General features: G+C 29.4%; 2 protein-coding genes across 3 annotated transcripts; one reads left to right on the top strand and one right to left on the bottom strand.

The window, feature by feature from the left end:
• The first annotated feature begins 9,728 nt into the window (after window positions 1-9,728).
• Window positions 9,729-11,889, top strand: LOC137836074 (probable WRKY transcription factor 40). The gene is made up of 5 exons (XM_068644896.1): window positions 9,729-10,157; window positions 10,280-10,342; window positions 10,548-10,871; window positions 10,982-11,098; window positions 11,194-11,889. The coding sequence occupies exons 1-5, from the start codon at window positions 10,083-10,085 to the stop codon at window positions 11,524-11,526; spliced, it is 912 nt and encodes a 303-aa protein (XP_068500997.1). The 5' UTR covers window positions 9,729-10,082; the 3' UTR covers window positions 11,527-11,889.
• Window positions 11,890-16,832: 4,943 nt separating this feature from the next.
• Window positions 16,833-19,387, bottom strand: LOC137836075 (ACT domain-containing protein ACR11-like). Of its 2 annotated transcripts, XM_068644897.1 has the most exons (10): window positions 19,101-19,387; window positions 18,804-18,864; window positions 18,546-18,671; window positions 18,358-18,452; window positions 18,014-18,098; window positions 17,837-17,896; window positions 17,438-17,493; window positions 17,251-17,356; window positions 17,107-17,175; window positions 16,833-17,032 (listed from the first exon to the last, which is right to left on the bottom strand). In XM_068644897.1, exons 1-10 carry the CDS (start codon window positions 19,220-19,222, stop codon window positions 16,970-16,972), a joined length of 843 nt encoding a protein of 280 aa, XP_068500998.1. In that variant the 5' UTR covers window positions 19,223-19,387; the 3' UTR covers window positions 16,833-16,969. The 2 variants fall into 2 exon arrangements, with proteins under 2 accessions (XP_068500998.1, XP_068500999.1); XM_068644898.1 differs by lacking the exon at window positions 18,804-18,864 and having other exon boundaries at window positions 19,101-19,309.
• Between the last annotated feature and the right edge of the window lie 1,612 nt (window positions 19,388-20,999).

The following is a 20,999-nucleotide window of genomic DNA, read 5'->3' as shown; positions in this document are numbered from 1 at the left end:
AGAAGCAACCAACTATCTTCCACAGCTCCTCTGAAACCGAGTATAGAACCCTTGCCATCACCACATGTGAGCTACAATGGTTGTTTACATCTTCTTCTCTCCCAGCCTGCAATCCTGTAGTGTGACAACAAATCCGTCCTCCAAATAGCTTCCAATCAAGTTTTTCATGAACGAACCAAGCCCATCGAAATTGATTGTCACCTAGTTCGTGAAAAACTTAACTCTGGTCTCCTCAAACTACTGCCCATTACTTCTGCAATGCAAGTTGCTGACATATTCACCAAGCCCCTTGCTTCCGCAGTTCTCTACTCTCAACTGACAAATATCTACTCCCCAGTTTGAGGGATGTTAACATATTTAATTTTCTATTTTAAATTATTGGGCTTTGTTTGTTTGGCCCAACTTTCCTTTTCTATTTCAGCTAGGTCTTAATCTTTTTCTTATATATACACCATGTATTTTATTCTCTAATATACAAGTGAATAAAAGTTTCTTTTATATTTATTTTTCTCTACAATATCAAAACCTTTTTTTCTTCATTGTACGCTACATTAAAGCACCACATTAGACAAGGAATATTATTCATCTTCATTTACACATCTTTCTTATTTGTAAATGATATTATTTGTAAGATACAATGGAAAAGATATTAAAAGTTTTTCGAATCAAAGTGTCCATTTTATTATTTAAAAGCATGTGTCATTTTTATTATACATGAACTTTTAGTGTGATGTAAATATGGTTAATGATAATCGTGGTATCTTTCACCCATATTGTCATCGTTTTCTTTTATTTGTTTGGGATTACAATGTTTCCCTGTTTCAAACCATGATTCGATACAAGAAAATTGAAATATTTTTTTCTGAGATGTGTGTTGTAATTAGAAAATTATAATATGGAATACAAACCAATGTGGGTGTTTGTAATGAATTTAATGAATTCCAAATTCTACCTGGAGATAGAAGAAATCAATCAATGGTTATATATATATACATGTTATTGCTGAAGTTGATAAAAAAAATATGTTATTGTTGAAACATGATTATGATTAGAATATTAAAAAAATTGGAAAATTTAGTGTCCATCTTACTAGAAATACTAAAAATAAAATTATTTTATAGTAATTAAGGGTTTACAAATTTTATTTTATAAAATTTTTTATTATATTAAATTAAATTTAAAATCTAATTCTTAATATAGTTTTAGTGGTAAATTATCATTTCCAAGTAATTTGAGAATGAGCCGTCATAGAAATTTAGACGATTTTGAAAGTTGATATTTATTTTACTAAACACATTAGGAAGATTCAATTTTGTTTCTTTAAATGGTTTGGTTATATACTTTGGTTTTTCTCATATATATATATATATCAAACCTATGACAATATATATTGTTTTTAGTTATATCCGTATCGTAATTGTTTTAATTATTTATTATTTAAACTTAAATAACAAATACACATTGAATATTCTTACGAAGTGGACTTTAAGTCTAACTCAACTCCATAAAACCGGCTCATGAGGTTAAGGTTTGCACCCACTTATATACAATGAAATGTCTTCATCGATGTGGGATCTCCAACACACCTCCCTCAGAGTGACAGCTCGTGCGTGGGATAACATATTATGGGTGGTCCGATAATGGCCCGATAGCGGGTGGCACGATAGGCCAACAAACACTCGCTAGGATAGGATCGAAATGGCTCTGATACCATATTACAGTAAATGAAGATGAATAATATTCATTGGCTAATGTGATGCTTTAATGTAGCGTACGTAATCGCACATAATCATAATGGAGAAATAGAGGTTTTGATGAACCCCAATTGTAGAGAAAAATAAATATCAAATAAACTTTTATTCACTTATATATTAGAGAGTAAAATACATGGTGAATATATAAGAAAAAGATTAAGACCTAACTGAATCAGAAAAGGAAAGTTGGGTCAAACAAACAAAACTCAATAATTTAAAATAGAAAATTAAATATGTTAACAATGTGAATGACACTTAAGTGGTGTTTTACCAAAAATAATCACTTACAACTAAGAAAGATGTGAGTCATATTTAAGTGATGTTTTATAAAAAATCGGAAGGTCGAGTAATTGGCCACCATGTAGTCTAACGACTTCTCACTAAAAGAGTAACAGTCATGTCAAATAATAGATTATAAATATTAATCATAATTAAAACATACAAAAACATAATTAAATAATTATTTGACATACACTAATTCTTCTGACAGTACAAGACTCCGTAGACAAATATAAATAAGAGGAAATTCAATAATAAAAGATAATGATTGTTAAATTTTAAAATGTACCGATTAAACTTATCTCATCTGACTTAAATTTCAGATTATCTTTGCAGATATCTCATCTTCTCTAAACTAAAAAAAAACATCTGAAATTGAAGAAAAGACTGTATCTCGAATAAGTTGTAAGAAGAAATGATAATTTGAATTTGTGTTACCAGAGTTACTTATTTTTGCAAAGAAGAAAAAGTATTTAGAAATATAATTTGAAGAATGTGTTAGGTATGTTAAAATTAGAGTAATGTGCCGACAAAAGAAAGTGACAGACAGGAATAATGAGGTTTGGTGAGTCATAGAGAAGTCAATCCTCGTGCACATTCCTTGTTTGTTTGTTTGTTTCCCATTCTTTTTTTCTTCTTCTTTCTTTCTTTAATTACTTTTTGCCTTTCTTCACTGGTTGTTAAAATTAAACACAAGAGGAAAGTTCTTCCCATTTGGAGTTCTCACAAACTGGGCCCACCACAACTTGCCAAATCCTCTTCTTGCTACTTGCATCTGCATTTTGCATTTGCACCCAAAGAATAATAATAATAATGCTTATTCCAAACACGTGCTAAGAAATAAGACCAGAATTTAAATCTTCTTCCCACTTTTGAATCCATGCACACAATTAATACACGAATGGAATGTCAAAGTCATACACCATTTTTCCTACTTCACTAATCTCAATCCATAAAATTAATTACTATTAATATGTTGTGATTTACAAAAATTAGTTCATATTATTAATTAGTGGATATGATGAACGCACGTAAACATATAAAAAGAAGATATCACATGAGACACGGAACTCAATAATAATATTACTATTATGTACACGTGACTCTTCCCACCTCTTTCTTTCCCACTTTTTTATTTATTTTTTTATTACACTAGTAACGTTACTAATACGTTCCTTTGCCCTAACCTTTACTTTTACATGCACTTCTGTTTCTTCCATTTTTTAAAAATTCATTTCATATCTTTTAAAAAGTTGTGATTTTAGTTTAATCCTTAATTTCACATATGTTTCATTTCATTTTACACTACATACTCTGTTAAAGGAAGGTTGTTAATATGCGTTCATATTTTTAGAGACACCTATGCCTTCTAAACATGTTAAAACACCTATCTTTATATTTTAAATTTTTGGTAACAGTAAATATTACTATGCGGTTGAATTCTTCCTGACTTTCTTATATTTTTCTTTTGGTCTTCTTGGTCTCCAGGTTGAATGATCTTTTAGTCTCGATCCTTTTACTTCTACTAAATGACTCGACAAATATGCAAAAATACTTCGATGCGTAAATAATATTGTTTTTACGTGGTTGGATTCCTCTTGTACTGACTTTCTTATCTTCTTCTTTCGGTCTTCTCGGTTTCCAGGTTGAATGATATTTCAGTTTCGATCCTTTCGTTTATGCTAAATGACTGAAGGAACCTATAAATATACTTTGATGCTCAAGTTAGTCCGAGTAGGATCTGCAGGTGTGAGACTTGAAAAAATTACATGTAACGCTTGACTATTGTTACTATTTATATCTTTTGGTTAGATCTTCGTTATTATGGATACACTCGTAAAACTCAAAGGAAGCCCAATTACACCTTAATTATGTTTTACAGATAAACTGACTTAATACTGATTAAATCAATAGTAAAAATACTACGCTTTTATTATCCTATAAGAAAATAATAGAATTATTATGTGTTAATAGTTGTTAGATGTTGTTTGTAATATAAGAGAGAGCTAGTATGCATAAATGAGAATGATGATCAATTTTTTTTTTATTAAAACACTCTGATAGGGATTTGTTTGTTCTTATATTATAGTGTAGAGTAGAGACAAGTGTAGTTATAGGAAGGATGAATTGTTAACAAATTTATTTAATATATTCTGAAGTATTATTCTACAAAGGTAAAGTAAAAAAATATAAATAACTATTTTCATAAAATTTATATTTTTGAGAAAAGCCATATTTGATAAATACAATTTGGCGTGTGGCCTGAAATAGTAATGAGATGGAAAAAATGTTTGGTAAAAAAGAGTGTGAGAATAATATGCAGAAAGTGATGGCGTTTGCGTCGGTTACATCATGCATGGCATCACTCTGCAACAAGTTGTGTTGTGTTTTTGATATTTGAGTTTGAATTTGAATTTGAAGAGATGAAAAGTATCTGGAAAAGCAGTCTTGGGTGTAGATTCACACACGTTACTTATCCACTACCTTCCAATCACTACGTTTTTCTCTGTTTCACCCATCATTCACTTCATCCACCTCAAAAAACAACTATTGTCTTGTTTTTTGTTTTTTTTTTTGGAAAATGATGTTTTTGTCAACTTTTAAAGTATTATGTAAGATGAATTTAAAAATAAATATATATAATAAAAAAATTGTAATTAAATGATAAAAAAATTAAAAAAATGATAGTTTCAAATTTTTTTGAAGTTGTATACCATTCTTGATGTGATAAGTTTAGAAATAAATATATATATATATATATATATATAATAATAATAAAGGATAAATTTGTAAGATAAATTATATACTCACAACCTGCTTCAGTATACAACCTGATGATATGAAAAAAAAAGATATTTTTATCATTTTACGCAAAAAATAAAATTTTAGATAGAGAAATGGGGTTGTATATTAGAGTAGGTTGTCAATATATCATTTATCAATTTGTTCTTAAATAATATAAAAAAAGTATTAAAATAATAGCAATGGAAGTTGTAATGTGGTTGTATAAAAAATTGAGATTGTCAATGTATCATTATTCAATATTAAAATAATAGTATTAGAAGTTGTAAGATGGTTGTATAAAAAATTTAGATTTTCAATATATTATTATTCCTTTTAGTATATATACCTTTTCATATTCTAATAGTCTCTCTTACTTTTTAATCTCCTACACTTCTAATTTTTATTCGTATTTTTCAAAAAATTAAAATTGTTTTTCTAAACAATTTAAGTCTAAAATTGGAAGAAGCCCCATCTTTACCATAAAAAAATATATAAAAAGAAAAAGTCTTAAGAAATACAAATAATTAACTTTCTCTTTAAGTAATTTTAACTCGTTTTTTCTTATCAAGTCCTTCATTTTGTTTATTTTTTTAACGTGTTTATGATTTAAAAGCATGAAGCTAAGTCTAAAGAAATTAGCAACCACAAACCTTTGTTAAATATTATTGATTTGCTAATTTATAGTCAATAGAAATGTAAAGTTTTGCGTGATCACTTCCATATACGTGGTACTTTTTTTTATCATCATAAGTTATAACTACTAAGTCTAATTTTATCCAAACTGAAGATGATTTGACGTACACAAATTATAAATTAAATGTAAAACCTATCCCGTAAAATGTTAAAGTTGCTTTAAATTTTCTCAACAATATCATATTTATGTTGTTTTACAATAAATAGAAAATAAGAAATTTACGAAAATATCAATTACAATTATTTATATTTAAAAATATATAAAAAAACAATAATTTTTTATTTTTTTTAGAGTTAAGGATGAGAAAGTGGATCAGATCAACGGGTAGATTTGTGAACTCATCTTCATTTAGGCAGTAGGACAATTTAACTTTTTGAGTCCATCAATTTGTATTGATCTGACTCACTTAACTTGCCAACTCGTCTTCATTTAGATGAGGTGAGTTAATTTTTTTAGTTCACCAATTCGTATTTATTTGACCCACCTAACTTATCTTCATTTAGGTAAAATGTGTTAACCTTTTGAGTCCATCGATTCACATTGGTCTGACTCACCTAACTCCTCGGACTATAGACAATGCAGACTAGTCCAAATTTATTTATGGTATTTTTTAAGAGAGATGTCATACTTTTATAATCAAAATTGGTAGTTGTTAATATTTTACATGAAATTTTATTTATATTATTTTTTTTATGTATCATTTGATTCATTTGAATATTGTTGATATCTACTCTGTTTTGTCAGATATTAAATCTAGTCTAATTATAATATTAAAGTTTGATTTAATGTTATTGATGTTTATTGCATTTTTATGTTAATTTTTTAAAAAACATTTTGATCTAAAATTAACTTTTAGATCAGTCTAAATTTAATTTATATATAAATAGCAAAAGATTATTTATTTCACTTGATGTAAAAATGAAATTGAGTTTGGAAAGAGGATTTTGATGTGTGTTTAAAGTGGGTGGGTTGGTGCAAGATGAACCCTAACTGGTTTGAGCTGGAAAAGGTAATTGTCCATGATTAGGTGGCGTAATTAATTGGAGATGGGAGAAAAAATAAAATAAAGGCATTCATGAATGTGAACTTGAAGAAAACAAAAATGAGGTTTGTTTTGGGTTGAGTTCAATGGATTGACTAATGTGCTGAATCTGGGTCCTCTTCATTAAATTTGGTCATGGTCAATTTGTGGGTCTCACTTCTTGTACTTTTTTCCATTACCTTTCTCACTTTTCCCTTTAATCATTCCATTTTTCCCACACACTTAGATCTTAGATAAGATAACACCCTTTACATTTTTCAATCCTTCATTCATTTACAACTATACCACACCACAACAAAATCTATTTCTATCATATAAAAGATTAAAAAAATTCTATTGGATTTGTAAGGTGAAATTTGCATCCAATTTTTAGTTCAAATGAGATTTTCAACCTAATTTTACATCAAGACCAGCTAACTCGTATATGTGACTATATATTTATGAATAGTCTAATAGTAGTTGTTGAAATCTGCTTGAGACTATATTTATGGATGATTCAATAGCGATCTAAATGCGAATGATATAATAAAACCAACAAACTCTGGCTATAATAAACTCTAAATTAATCGAATATCATCTTAAGAAGTGAACCTTAAACCTAACTCGATTTGTAAAGCCAATTTATTTATGAAGTGAACTTGAATTGTGAAATTTCATTATCTTGATTTGAAATATGAGATTTTTCACATATTTTCACATCAAGATCACTTAACTCTCACATCTAGATCACTTAACTCATGTATCTGACTATATATTTATAGATAGTATGACAACGATCGTTAAGATCAACGTGAAACTATATATTTATGGATGATTCAATAGCTATCTAAGAGCGAATGTTTTAATAAATTAACAAACTCGGGTTAGAATAAACTCTAAATTAATCTAACATAATTTTAAAAAATAAAATTTAAATTTAATTTAATTTTTTAAAATTAATTTATCAAATGAATTAGAAGTGTGAAATGTCATTATCTTTTTCATAATAATCGTGTGTGGACATGAAATATAAGTGATTATTATTACAAAATTAAAGCTTATTTTGTAGTGATGTTTGGAGTGAAGAAAAAATAACACGGTTGAGACACTTGCACCGAAAGTATGACCAAATGATCCACGTGGAACTCTCATTTCTCCCAAAACTACTTGCTTTCTTCCTGCTCTTTCACTACCAAACGTTTTTCATATCAACACTCTTTTATAATATAACCTAAATAACAACGTCTCTCTCACTTATATATAACTTTTTTAATTAAAATAGCTTCATAAATTTCACTTTTAAAAAATATATATTTAATAAAACACTAATAAGAATGTAGATCTTTTAAAACTATTTTACTGAAAGTGATATAATAAAATTCACAAAAACTAAATTAAGATCTCATAAAATAATTTCTTTAATAAAAACAAAGCTAAAAATATATTATAATTTTTTATTCGACTTAGCAATAAAAAATCACTTTCTATTTTACATTTACCGTCTATAAATATTATAAATGTTGTATGTTTTTAAAGAAATCTACACATGCAAAAGATAATTAAAATATACATTCATAAAGCTTCAATAAATTTTATGGTAATTCTCTTATTTTACTCCTATCTATGTTTAGTTGAATACTTTTTTGTTTGGCTTGTTTGATGCAGCTTCTTTTAATAAAATTACGTTTTTATCATATGGAAGTATCTTTCTTCTATCTTTATAGTCATTGTTAAATAATTGTTACGAGAAAGAGATGTATTTTGAGACATAAAGGATAAAGTTAGCCAATTAATACTTGCACCATTTAAGATTTGAAAGATTTATTAACATTTAAATAAATGAAAGAATGTAGTATACAAATTAAAAGTTGAAACTCTATTTTTCGAAATAATCAATCTTAAACAAAAGTTTAATACTTTTTTTTAAATCATTTAATCATTAATCGTTCTTATTGATATTTGTTATTGTATATGAGATTGAGATAGTAAGGGTATCCGATTTTACAATTACTTTCTTCTCTTTAGTTGTCTTTCACTTCTTCTTTTCTTCATGTTCCGAAGTCTCAAGCTTCGACTCTCCGTCAAAGTTGTATATGCAAAAGAGATACTATGATGTTCAAGTAGTGCTCAATATTTAATGTGTAATGAGTATTGTATTGATTACGTATCTTTGTTTTGTCTGATGAGCCTATTTACACAGTTTGTTATGAACTATATTATCAATGAGTCATATTTAAGTGCATCATCGTAAAAATAAAAATACTTGATTTGTTGTTGTGAGATCATGGATAACAAAACAATATTAATACCGAGTTAATGAAAAAGAAAATCTCATTTACTTTTCATAAATAGAAGAGAGTATTAATTGTGAATATGAATTGAATATTGGACATTATAATTAATTTAAAAATATACATTATAATCATATATAAAGGAAGAGGAAGGGAGAAAAACAAAATAACAATTTGACTAAAAAAAACTGTTTATAATTAAACTAAATATTCTAATTAAGAAAAATAAGAACATCTTCTAAATAACTCTTATTATTTTTACTAATTTTGCATTTAGTAAATTTCGAATGAGTCTTCAATGTTTGAAAACACTATTCAATATAAAACACAACACTTATATTATATAAAAAATAAATAAAGTATAATGAGTTTATTCGGATTGAAGTGCGATAATTGAAATGATAGATGACGCAACGTGGAAAATGTTTGAAATAGGAACTGCGACAAGAAATAAAAAAGTGGACCCCACTCACAAACAAACTATGACCAGGACAAATTAAGACGACTTCGGGTCAACATAGAACTTCTCTCCACCGCACGCTGTCAAACTTCATTTTTCACCATTTTTTTTTTTAATGCCAATAATCAAATATTTTAAATAACTATCATAAAATAGATATTTATGGTAGATTTGGAAAATGTAAAAAAATAAATAAATAAATAAATTTAGTGCAGAATTTTCAAGGCGGGCTTGACTTTGAAATTTGAATTCCATTCCATGTACTCACAATTTCACCGACATATATTTCTCACGTCAAACATGTTATTTTTAATAATAATAATAATAAAATAATAATAATAAATTATTATTATTAAAATAATAATAAATGGAGTGACACGCTCTTCTTATCTTGTTTAGGAGTATAGTGTATATAATAAGGACGTGTTGAAATCGAAATAATAATAATAATAATAATAATAATTAATTAATTAATTAAAATGCCAGCTCTGGATAGATTGGTGTGTCTTCTTCTTCTCTCTGCTTCCTCTCAGTTTCCTTCTTCAACTTGTGCTCCTTTCAACTTGCGCTCTACCTTTCTTCCTCTTATATAACCCTCTCTCAAATTCCTTCACTACCAACTTCACCAATTTTCAACCTTTCACCTTCTTCTGTATTCTCTTCATCTGGGTATTGTTTGATTTCAAAAAAATTTAAAATTTAGCTACAGTTTGACTTTTGCGTCCAACAATTGAAGCTTTACACAAGAGTACTTATTGCCGGGAATCTGCTTCTTCTTTGACTTTGTTATTTGTCTGTCATGGATTATTCATCACGGATTAACACTTCCTTGGATCTCAATATTATTCCTCTCAGGCTTCATCAAGAACTTCCCGTAAGTCTAAACAATCCATTCCGATGATGTTTGATATTGCGTGGAAGATGTTCGTCAATTGTCCCCCCTCAGAATAATGTTTGATATGGGAAATAATTTTCTTCTCTGTGTGTTCATTTCAGAAAAAGGAGGTGGAACATAATTTTTTCTCTCTGGGGCTGAAGAAATCTTCTGTAAAAGAACAGGTTTGTTCTGCCAATTCTACTTCTTTAATTTGTGTTCTTCTGTCAGCAATCTATATATATTATTCTAGCTTCGATATTGCTCCCTGTGGCACCATTTGGTTGAGCGATTCTCTTGTTAATAATTTAGTTCAGTGAGGAAACTAGATATAAGCTATTTTCCTCTTTTTAAAGCTGCATAATGATCATGTGTGTGCTGCCATTTCAGTCTTCTGGTGCCTTGGTGGAGGAGCTGAAGCGGGTGAGTGCAGAAAACAAGAAATTGAGCGAAATGCTCACGGAGATGTGTGAGAACTACAACGCTTTGCGAAACAATCTGATGGAATATATGAGGAAGAATCCTGAGAAAGAGCTCAGCTCATCCAAGAAAAGGAAGTCTGAAAGCAGCAACAATAATAGCACTCCGATGGGCATCAACGGAAACTCTGAGAGCAGCTCAACCGATGAAGAATCATGCAAGAAACCAAAGGAGGAAATCAAGACAACAGTTTCAAGAGTTTACGTGAGGACGGAAGCATCTGATACAAGCCTGGTAAGATTTTCTTAACAGCAAAACTGAGCATAAAACTCATTTGAGTCATAACCATTAAGATTGTTGTGCATTAGTTTGACAGGCTTTTCATCATTTTTTCGTGTCTCCAGATTGTGAAAGATGGGTATCAATGGAGGAAATATGGACAAAAGGTGACCAGGGATAACCCTTCTCCAAGAGCTTACTTCAAGTGCTCTTTTGCTCCAAGTTGCCCGGTCAAAAAGAAGGTAAATCCATGGGCTAATCAAGAATAACCAAGCATTAAAACTCCACTAAGAAACTGGATCTCAAGCTAAATTTGTGTTTGTAATTCAATATTCAGGTGCAAAGAAGTGTGGATGATCAATCTGTTCTGGTTGCAACTTATGAAGGAGAGCACAATCATCCCCACCCATCTCAAATGGAGGTAACAACAGGCTCCAACCGTGGTGTGGCCCCATGTTCAGGGTCTCTTGGCTCTTCCGCACCAACAGTTACCCTTGACTGGACAAAATCCAAGTCCAGCAGCGATTCCAAGAATGCAACTCCCAAAATTGATGCACCAGAAGTCCCTCAGGTTTTGGTAGAACAGATGGCCACTTCCTTGACTAAGGATCCTAACTTCAGAGCAGCACTAGTTGCCGCAATCTCAGGAAAAATGTTGCACAATAATTGAGTATAGAAAATGAGTGAACTGTATTTAAGTCGGTGTCAAGTTTTCTATAGATGAATCATGTTTAGAGCATAGGATCTCTATGTAAATACAACATAGGACATTGAGACATATTCCTCAATTTAGGCAATCCTTTTAGTGGGAATCAAACTCCACTCATGATAGCAAGTCTAGCTGATTATGCATTTGCTGATCAGGCTCGGATCAAGCTTTTCTATTCTTCTGCATCGAGGTAAACTAGGATAGTTAAAATCAAGTTTCGGTTAAGTTCTTGCGAATTTTCCATAGCATACAAAAGCAAACAAAAACTTTGCTTCAAAAAGTGCAATTCTATTGATAATACAATATCTCCTTTTCATTTAGCAACTCTATTTGGAACACTGCTTCTCCCTTTTTATACCAGAAAGATTAATAAAAAAGGGATGCAACGATCTCCAGTTCTCAAGCTACTTAATACATTATATGTAGATTCAGACTCCTAGTCTGAGTTTTTCTCTCATCACAAACTATATTCCACATCATAATAAGTATCGTAAGCGATGGGAATTATCTATAAATCGAACAAGGAGGGAAAAATGACTTGCTATTATCACTTCTTAGACAGTTCAGCTAGTAGTCGATTCTACCAAAGTTAATTTGAAAGATTATTTTGTTTATACCAGTTGTTCCCAACTACATATGATTTTCTAAACAAGTTGAAGAAGTATTTAAACAAAACCACGTTGAATCCAATTTCAGAATATATGAATGTCAGACAATTGAAGAAGACGGTTTATTCTTGACTACATCAATCTTCCCATCTCACAAACTAAAGATGGTAGTTTTCTTCCAACACCTACGTTGGACAAAGTTTTAACAAAACCCCAATATAAAATAAGGAAAAGTTCTTTAAGTTGTAGACTGATAGTTGGTTAATTGTGTATGATATATAGCAAGACTAATGTTGAGCCTTTCTAGAATACGAGCAAGTATGGTATTTCAAGTCTTCACTCAACTTAGCTGTTTCAATAATGATACATTGACAACTGTTACAGTATACAACCTGTGATTCATGATATTAAGAAAATGTATTTTTGTCACTACTTCATGCAAGTTGTTAATATATCACTTATCTGATTGTTTTAATAGTCTCATGATTTTAATACTTTTACATCCTCTTAAACTCTATTGGATGTCACTCCTACACTGATTGCACTTTATCCAACATTTCAGGTCCAAAACCTATGGCTATATTCATAAACCAAACCAGTGAGAATGACCAGCTAGAGCAATATTTTAAGTCTGGGTTCCTGAAAGTAGGTAGGAGTAAATAGAAAGTATAAAAAGCAGCACAATCCTGAAGCATTCAACCAATACTGCAAACGAATCCAGAATTGTTACATTGATGACTACTGACCAGGTAGGTAATGCAGCTGTTGGGGTGTACTAAGTTGACCCTAAAACACCATTCGGGATTCTTAATTACCAAAAAATAGAAAACACAGTTGCAGAGGGAATATTATACCTCTATAGCAGAAGGAAACTCTTCCATGACCGAATCAAGAAAGAGAACAACTAGGTAAGGTGACAAAACCAGACCATTTCTATTTGAACATTCCACAACCATCCATGTCATTCTATACTTCATGAAGAGAAAGAGAAAGAATAGAGAAAAGTTTGAATATGATATGCATTATGACTTGATGAATAAAAAGATAGAAATAAAATAAACAAAAAGTGCTGATATAAAGAATTTAACCAAATTTGTAACATGGATATTCACTCCTCAGACTTAGTATAAACATTCATGCTTCCTTTCGATCAACACATGCAATCATTCAGACAATGGAATAAGGGTAATTTGAGAGATACAATTGTGTTTAGATCAATAAAAAAGCACACACAAATAATGGTAGATTCCACCTTGAATTTTTCAGCAGCGAAATGAGTTTTCTCTTCTCCAAATTACCCTTAGTTGTCCTCAATTTGTTTTCGATATAAGTGATTTTTTCACAAATTTGAAACCTTCTTCTTTCACCAATTTTCTTTGATACAATCTTTAAATTTTAAGAAAGAGAAGAAAGACAATTCATACTTTAAAAAGCATTGAACAACTCTATTCAGTTCTATCAAATTAATTACATTTATCAACAATTTCTTCATAAGTTTCTACTCATTTTATAGTAATTCAAACAGTTTTACTTTTTAATATTTCTTCATTCATTGTTCTACATTCCATTATCCTTTCCAAGCAAAGGCTAGAGAAGCTACTTATGGCATGAACTGAACTTGTTGATATGGTTTTTAATGTTGATGTGACTATTGTGAGGCCCATTTATCAGCAGAGTTAGTCACTGCATAATAGACCTCCTCATTTTCTTTGCATTGATTTTAGAGCTTTTGAGATTGAATCTAGAGCAAGTGATGAGGTGGTCATTTGTTGGCCAAGTCACTTGCATGAATCATCTTCTTGCTTTGGCAGATTTGACATCAAAATAAATGTTGAAGGACCCAGACCTGTCAATCTCTCATAGCAGACAGAAACTGCAATGCTTACAATAACCATGTTGTAGTATTATGGATTGATTTGATGAATAAGTATATCGTATTTTGATACTGTGATTTAAAGTTATTAATTCTCGATACTTATATCGAAAGACATTAATCCCTCTATTAACATAAATCAAGAGATACGGAGTCATTAATTTTTATTTCTGAAATAGGTCAATAACAAGATTAAATACAAGAAAGATAAGAGGGACATTCTAATATATGGAAAGAAATATACAAGAAAAAAAGAAAAATTACACACTCAACTAAGAATACATTTATTATTAACTACACTAAATATTCTAAATTTGAAATCATAACTATAATTAGATTAGATACATAAAGTTGCATACCCTCTTAGTTATTTTATCAAATAATTAAGATACTCATGCTTTACTTGTCTGTGAGACTAGCACAAGTTGATTTTCTCAACTACCTTTCCTTTCAATACTCCAAATTGGGTCTTAGAATCAGGTTCCTTTCATATTTCATAATAATTTCTCAGTGGTAGGTAGCAGATAAGTTTGAAAAAAAAATTCAATTGTTTAAGGCTGTCCCTCACTCACCTCATTCATTGCTTTTTTAATGATACACATGACATGTAAGTGTACTTTGAATTATATTTCGCAATCTTATATTCTTATGTAAGTGAAGCTATCTTTGCCACATTCATTGGACAAACATTACTGCAATGAAAATCCAGGAAGATACACATGAAAAGTTTTAATCCAAAGCTGAGTCAGAAAATTATAGATCGTTTTTCACATGAAAAATTTCCAAAAAATAAAAAAACCTAACAGAAGCACTACAAACATGGGGGCTTCCTACCCTATGTATAAAAAACCAGAATATAGGCATTGCTGAAACTAGGGATGGCGCATTAGCTCGTCTGCATTTCCATAAAAAAATAATTTTTTAAATATAAATTTTAAATAGTATATAAGTAGGTGCAAATCTCAATCTCTTTAGCTGATTTTATATGATTTTATATGATTGAGTTATTTAGATAAATTAGTTAGTTAAATTGTGTTATAATATCATTATTATGAAACTCAATATGGATTAAAAAATATTACAATATTATTATTTTTAATAAATTTTAAATTTTAATGGTACTAATAAATTATTATTCTAATTAAATAATATAAATTAATATATATATATATATATTAATTATGTATATATAATATTACATTTAATTTTTATAATAAAATGAGTTAGATTTGACTATTACATTATATATGAATATTGAAATTGAAATAATTTATGTATTTTATAAAGACAAAAAATATTATTAAATATAAAAAAATCATTGAACTTTACCAAATTTTATGGATGTGTTATGAATTAGGTATTGATGGAAGTTTTTTTCTTGCAACTCCATGACTTTCTTCCTATACCACATTCTTTAAAAATACTCACCTTTGATATTTTTTATTAAATATTTTTTTTAATTTCAGAATATGAAAGACTTCACGAGTTATAGAATTTGAAATTCACGAATTATAGAATCTGAAAGTATAATTGTGTGTTTCAGATTGTACACTCCATAATACATCTCAATTCAAAATACAAATTTTGTATTATAGATTGTGGAATCTGAAATAGATAATTTTGGAATTTTTTAAAGTATAAGAGTGAATGAAGAAGTTATGGGGTGCAAAATTCCATAACACATCTCAATTCAAAATACAAATTTTGTATTGTAGATGGTGGAATCTGACATAGATAATTTTGGAATTTTTAAAGTATAAGATTGAATGAAAAAGTTATGGGGTGCAAAAAGTAATTTCCAAAATTTTAAAACATATGCATAGAAACTATGTATTATATAGGACGAATCTAAGAGACTAACAAGTTAAAACAGGAAAGATTATGTGTAAAACAGAGAAGAGGAAGGATTGCAGTGCTTTTTTGTAGCAGCAGAAGATTTATATAAAGTGATCAAAAGTCATGCCAATTTAGAAAGAAGACACAAGAGTAAATTAGTAATTTATCAACTATCCTTTTTAATCCTTCATTTTCTTCTCATCTAACACTCATTTTTTTACTTTCTTTACAAAACATTTCAAATAATCTATTCTAAACATACACAATCCTCACAAAATAAACTCAAATAATTCCTTTTAAATTATCTCAACCAAACAATACATTAGTTCACCACTTTAAGAGATACTCTTGATAATTGATAATTGTTGTCTTTGTAAAGTCATTGTTGTGTGATTATGGCTGTGCTCATTCCATTTTCTGATGATAATTTTTTTTGTGTTCAATATAATTTTTAGAATATATATTAATTTTGAATTATTATTTTATTTAGAGATACAAGCATCATTGATTATTTGTTCTTTTAACAATTTTTTTTATAATTTTTATATTATTAAGTAACCAATATTAATTATCTATTATCTCTTTATAAGGGAGTTTTCTCTCCTTCTCTATACAAAGAAGACTAGTGAGGAAAAAAAATGCAAACAAGTGAGATAAACAACATAGAAAATTGATATTCCCAATAGTGTGAGATTAAAAATCTTAGTAAAAAACTGGAAAAGGTTTTCTTTTGATAAAAATTTCTTGATATCCTTATTCTATTTTGCTCTATTTTCTTTTGTGTGTTTATTATTTTGTATGTACACAAATGAGGAATGGTAAAAAAAACCAAAAAAGTCAACCCTAATATCCTCTGTTCTTATATATGTCTAATTAAGTAAGAGGAAGCAAATCAATCTAAAATGTAAAAAAACAGGACAACCTTAAAATGATAAATTGACAATGTTCACTTTGCAAAGATATGTTGGTTTATTAGATTTGATGAGTAAAAGCAGGATAAATGGAGAAGAATAGATGCATGGTGCAATTATATTGGAGAGGGAATATAAGATTTGTTGCAGTTGTTGAAACTTGTGATGATTGCCACTCAAAAACTGGATTCCTCAGTTGTAGGTCGCCTCAAGAAATATCTCAAACTGTTAACAAGAACCTACAATATAATAACCACATCACTTTAATCACAATCCATGAATGCTGCAACAAATTCAAAGAAAAAGTGTTTACCTGCTGAAGAGGCTTGATGAGAGCTTTATCCTTGTAATTCACATGAAACTTTGCCTTAGCCAAGAGCCCCTAAGTTTGATTTGAAGTTCAATGTTTAGCAGTGGAAAAGTAATTAATATATGATTAGTTTAGTTAGCTTATTACCTCTGTGTCAAATTCTCCTGATTCAACAGCAATGTTAATGTCAGTAATGATCTTTACAAGATCCACCAGTAATCCAGGTCGATCAGCTGTTTCCACATACAGCAAACTGCAAAAACAAAACCCAAATTCATTGATAAAATTATGCTTCTCTTGCTGCTAATTAATGTGAGTTTCCACTAAGCAGCACCTTCGATCAGGGCCATCATCAAATATGGTTATGTGGGTTGCTATCTCTACATCAACCTGAAATATGTTAACAAAATTTAGACCAGGTTCCACCATTAACAAAGCAAGGGATCTCAAATAACCAATTTTGCATATATGATATGGATAGTCCGAAAATGACATGAAAGGGATGACACGATACAACAAATAACGATAAGTTTTAAATGATATCATATTAAAAAGTGAACTTTAAGTATAATTCAATTAAATAAAACCAATTTATGTGGTGAGGTTGGTATGCAGATATAAAGAATGAAATATATAATCGATGTGGATCTCCAATAGGATTTCAAATCCTAAAACTACAGAATTTCGTTTAGGGTGGAAGTTTTAATTGAAGAGTAAGAGTTTTGATCATCACCTGCTGCAATGGAGCCACAAGTCCAAAAGCTGCTCCCAGAGCTAATTGGGCGCTTGATTCCTTCACCACCATTTTGAATCAAATTAACTCTAATTCCTCTTTCTTTCTAACCAAACCATGCATGCATGCTTCATTCAAGATAAGACAAGAATGAGTAGAGTTTCTGAAAACACATACCGGGTGATACTGAATCATTTGATTTAAAATTGTCAAACGGATTGCCTCTAATAACTCTGGATCTTCCACTTTTCTACCGGAATCACTGCAAACAAAGCTCCACTAACACAGTCAATCAAATATACAGTTTAATTTAATTTCAGAAGCCAATTCTGAAGGCTATTTCACTGTAAATATTAGACATGATTAGAAGCTATCTCGACAACTTCTACTATGATAAAGGGTTATTTGCAATCTAGCTATGATGAATGGTAGAGCATTGAATTTGAAACCTACCCTCTTGCTTTTTAAACAAATAATTGGTTCTACAATGTTGTATGCATTATTACTGACACAGTCCTTACGCTTTTGTGATGGAAAACTTGTTGTGCTTGCCAGAAGAATCCAAAAACACATTTGCCTTAACAACATTCAGCCCCAAGTTTTTCAACGCATTCATCTGCAATATTCTCAGTACATAGCTTATACTCAGTTTCATCATCCAAAAATGAAAGTACATAGAAAGAGAGTGAGAGTGAGTGAATTCAATTACAGTATCAAGAAGGGCCCCAAGACGATCACCAAAGGTTATCTCGACCACCGTTGCATCAGGATCAGAATCTTGATCAATTATAACTATCGGAGTTGGAATTGTATCAGCCTCTCCCTGACTCCCATCCTGTTCTCCACCACACAAAAGTTGAATCAAATGTGATGAGACTCATCAGCAAGCATCAGAAAAATGAACTAGTTTGTGCCTATATATTCACATGCAATACATATATATTGTTTGATTTTGCTAGATATATACCTCCACAGTACCAGTAACTGTTGATGCTCGTGGGATGATTGTTATTCCTGAAGATGATAATCTGACAAAATGGTACATACAATTAACACAAATCATTGGGGTCCACTCCTAGCAGCTTTACACTCACTTCACTTGCCAACTTTTACAATTCTTCCACAAATTGAACATATCTTTCAGCCTAACCATTAACTTAATTATGAGATCATACTTTTGATTGAACTATTACATGAAGTGAAGCATTAAGCCGAAACTGTGAACACAACAGAAGCAACCGAAAGCTAGAGTTAGAATATATACCTTGTTTTGTGAGTAATGTAACATAGTTTGGCAACATCAGAAACAGAGGAGGGCTTGAAGACAGTGGTTTTTTCAGCACCCAAATGAAGTCCAAGACTGCAAGGAGCCATGGCTACAGCCATTATGAAGTTGAGGAAGAGAGAAGAAGGGAGAAGTTAGATAATGAAATGGGAGGGCATAAAAATGGTTTCTTTATCCGTTGGGACATCAACCGATAATGTTGTTGGGTGGGACTTTATACATTTGGACAGAACAAAAACAGCGAAGTGTGTGAAGCAGAGTAGCATGAGATAAAACCGGTCCCTCTTCTCTTTAATGTTGTAATTGTATATCCACAAATATCACATACAAACTTATCCCCATTTGGTAACACACTCAAATTATTATTCTTTCACCCTTTCCATGGAAAACACTCACATTGGAGGATAATATACCAATCAAGTATAAAAACATCTAAAGACAACTATTTTCAAGTTTTAAATCAAACTTCAAACATAAATAAATTCATTAAATAACAATCAAAATTAATTAATCACTATATTAACTAAATTAAATATCATTTTAATAACTAAAAAATTATTTGTATTTAAAATAATTTTTATTATTAATAAAAATATATAAAATAAATTTTACATTAGTATTTAAATTAATTATCAAAATTTTAATTGTTAATATTTTAGATTTTAAATTAATCTTTTAAAAACTTATTTAGAATCTAAGCTAAAACTTAGTAACTAATGGTTAGATACTAATTTAAAAACTACTTTATAAATTTTTATTAATAATAAAAACTATTTTAGATACCAATAATTTTTTTAATTTTTAAAATGATCTCTAATTAAATTAAATAGTAACTAATTATTTTGGTTTCTAAAATTTATTATAATTTGATGGTTTTTGTAGTGTTTAAACATAAAATTAAAGAACATTGAGATAAAAAATACAAAATTCTACGAGTTACAGAATTATACGTAAATAAAATATAAATTATTTCAGGAAACAAATTTATAAATAAGATGAAGCAGAAAAAAGGTTGCATCTTTAAAGATTTACTTGCTATCCACACTTTCTTTAATATAATTCATTTGTATCGGGACAAAGACTGTTAAAAAAAATCTTTAAAACAATAAAATAGTACGTAAAAAAAAATACAAATTCCGCGACTTTCATATATTATATATAATAGCAATATAATAAGATGAATATGAAAAATTAGGAGATTATCCTTCACTATGATAACTTTTCTCAATCATTATTTGATATATTATTTGGTTATTTTATCATAATTTTACTTATAATAACAAACGTTCTTTCTTAACTTTGATGGATGATTGTAATTGTTTTATTTGGTACTTTTACTTGTACATAAATATGAAGTTGTCAGTTTTATAAAACATTTTTTCAAATGGTTAAGTGTTTCGGGTTTGATAATGCAAAAGAGCTTGCTCTATCTGATTTTCTAGAAGAACAAGACACTCTACAACAAATTTTGTGCGTGGAGACGCCTTAATAAAACTCAATAGTTGAGAGAAAACATCAATATCTATTGAATGTGGCATAAACTTTATTTTTTCAATTCAATTGTGATAGGGGATGTGTATTCACTTTTGTCTTTCTAAGTAATAGGGTTTCCTCTAGTATTATAATAAAAACCATCTTATCAGGTTCTATATGGATCTAAACCTGATTAAAAATCATTAAAATTTGTCCACTTTAAGAAACAAATTTAGTTGCATCATTCCATCCATTTTTTTGGTTATCCCAAAGGCTACAAGGGATACAAATTCTACAATCTAGAAACCGAATAATTTTATTTTTTTTATTTCAAGGGACATTTTTTTTTCATGAAATAATATTTCCTTCAAAATCTATAGATTGTTCATTTTTTAATGATGATAC

The sequence above is a fragment of the Phaseolus vulgaris genome, chromosome 5, assembly GCF_000499845.2.
Source record: "Phaseolus vulgaris cultivar G19833 chromosome 5, P. vulgaris v2.0, whole genome shotgun sequence".
Classification (NCBI taxonomy): domain Eukaryota; kingdom Viridiplantae; phylum Streptophyta; class Magnoliopsida; order Fabales; family Fabaceae; genus Phaseolus; species Phaseolus vulgaris.
This window is presented reverse-complemented; position numbering and strand designations above follow the sequence as displayed.

Bases quoted from the DNA above. Each gene is read 5' to 3' on its own strand.
- LOC137836074 (XM_068644896.1), top strand. From the start codon at position 10,083: ATGGATTATTCATCACGGATTAACACTTCCTTGGATCTCAATATTATT. The intron at 10,158-10,279 runs GTAAGTCTAAAC...TGTTCATTTCAG, and splicing joins GGCTTCATCAAGAACTTCCC to AAAAAGGAGGTGGAACATAA. The intron at 11,099-11,193 runs GTAAATCCATGG...TTCAATATTCAG, and splicing joins GTTGCCCGGTCAAAAAGAAG to GTGCAAAGAAGTGTGGATGA.
- LOC137836075 (XM_068644897.1), bottom strand. From the start codon at position 19,222: ATGGCTGTAGCCATGGCTCCTTGCAGTCTTGGACTTCATTTGGGTGCT. The intron at 18,453-18,545 runs GTAATTGAATTC...AGAATATTGCAG, and splicing joins TTGGGGCCCTTCTTGATACT to ATGAATGCGTTGAAAAACTT. The intron at 17,897-18,013 runs GTATGTGTTTTC...ATGGTGGTGAAG, and splicing joins AAATGATTCAGTATCACCCG to GAATCAAGCGCCCAATTAGC.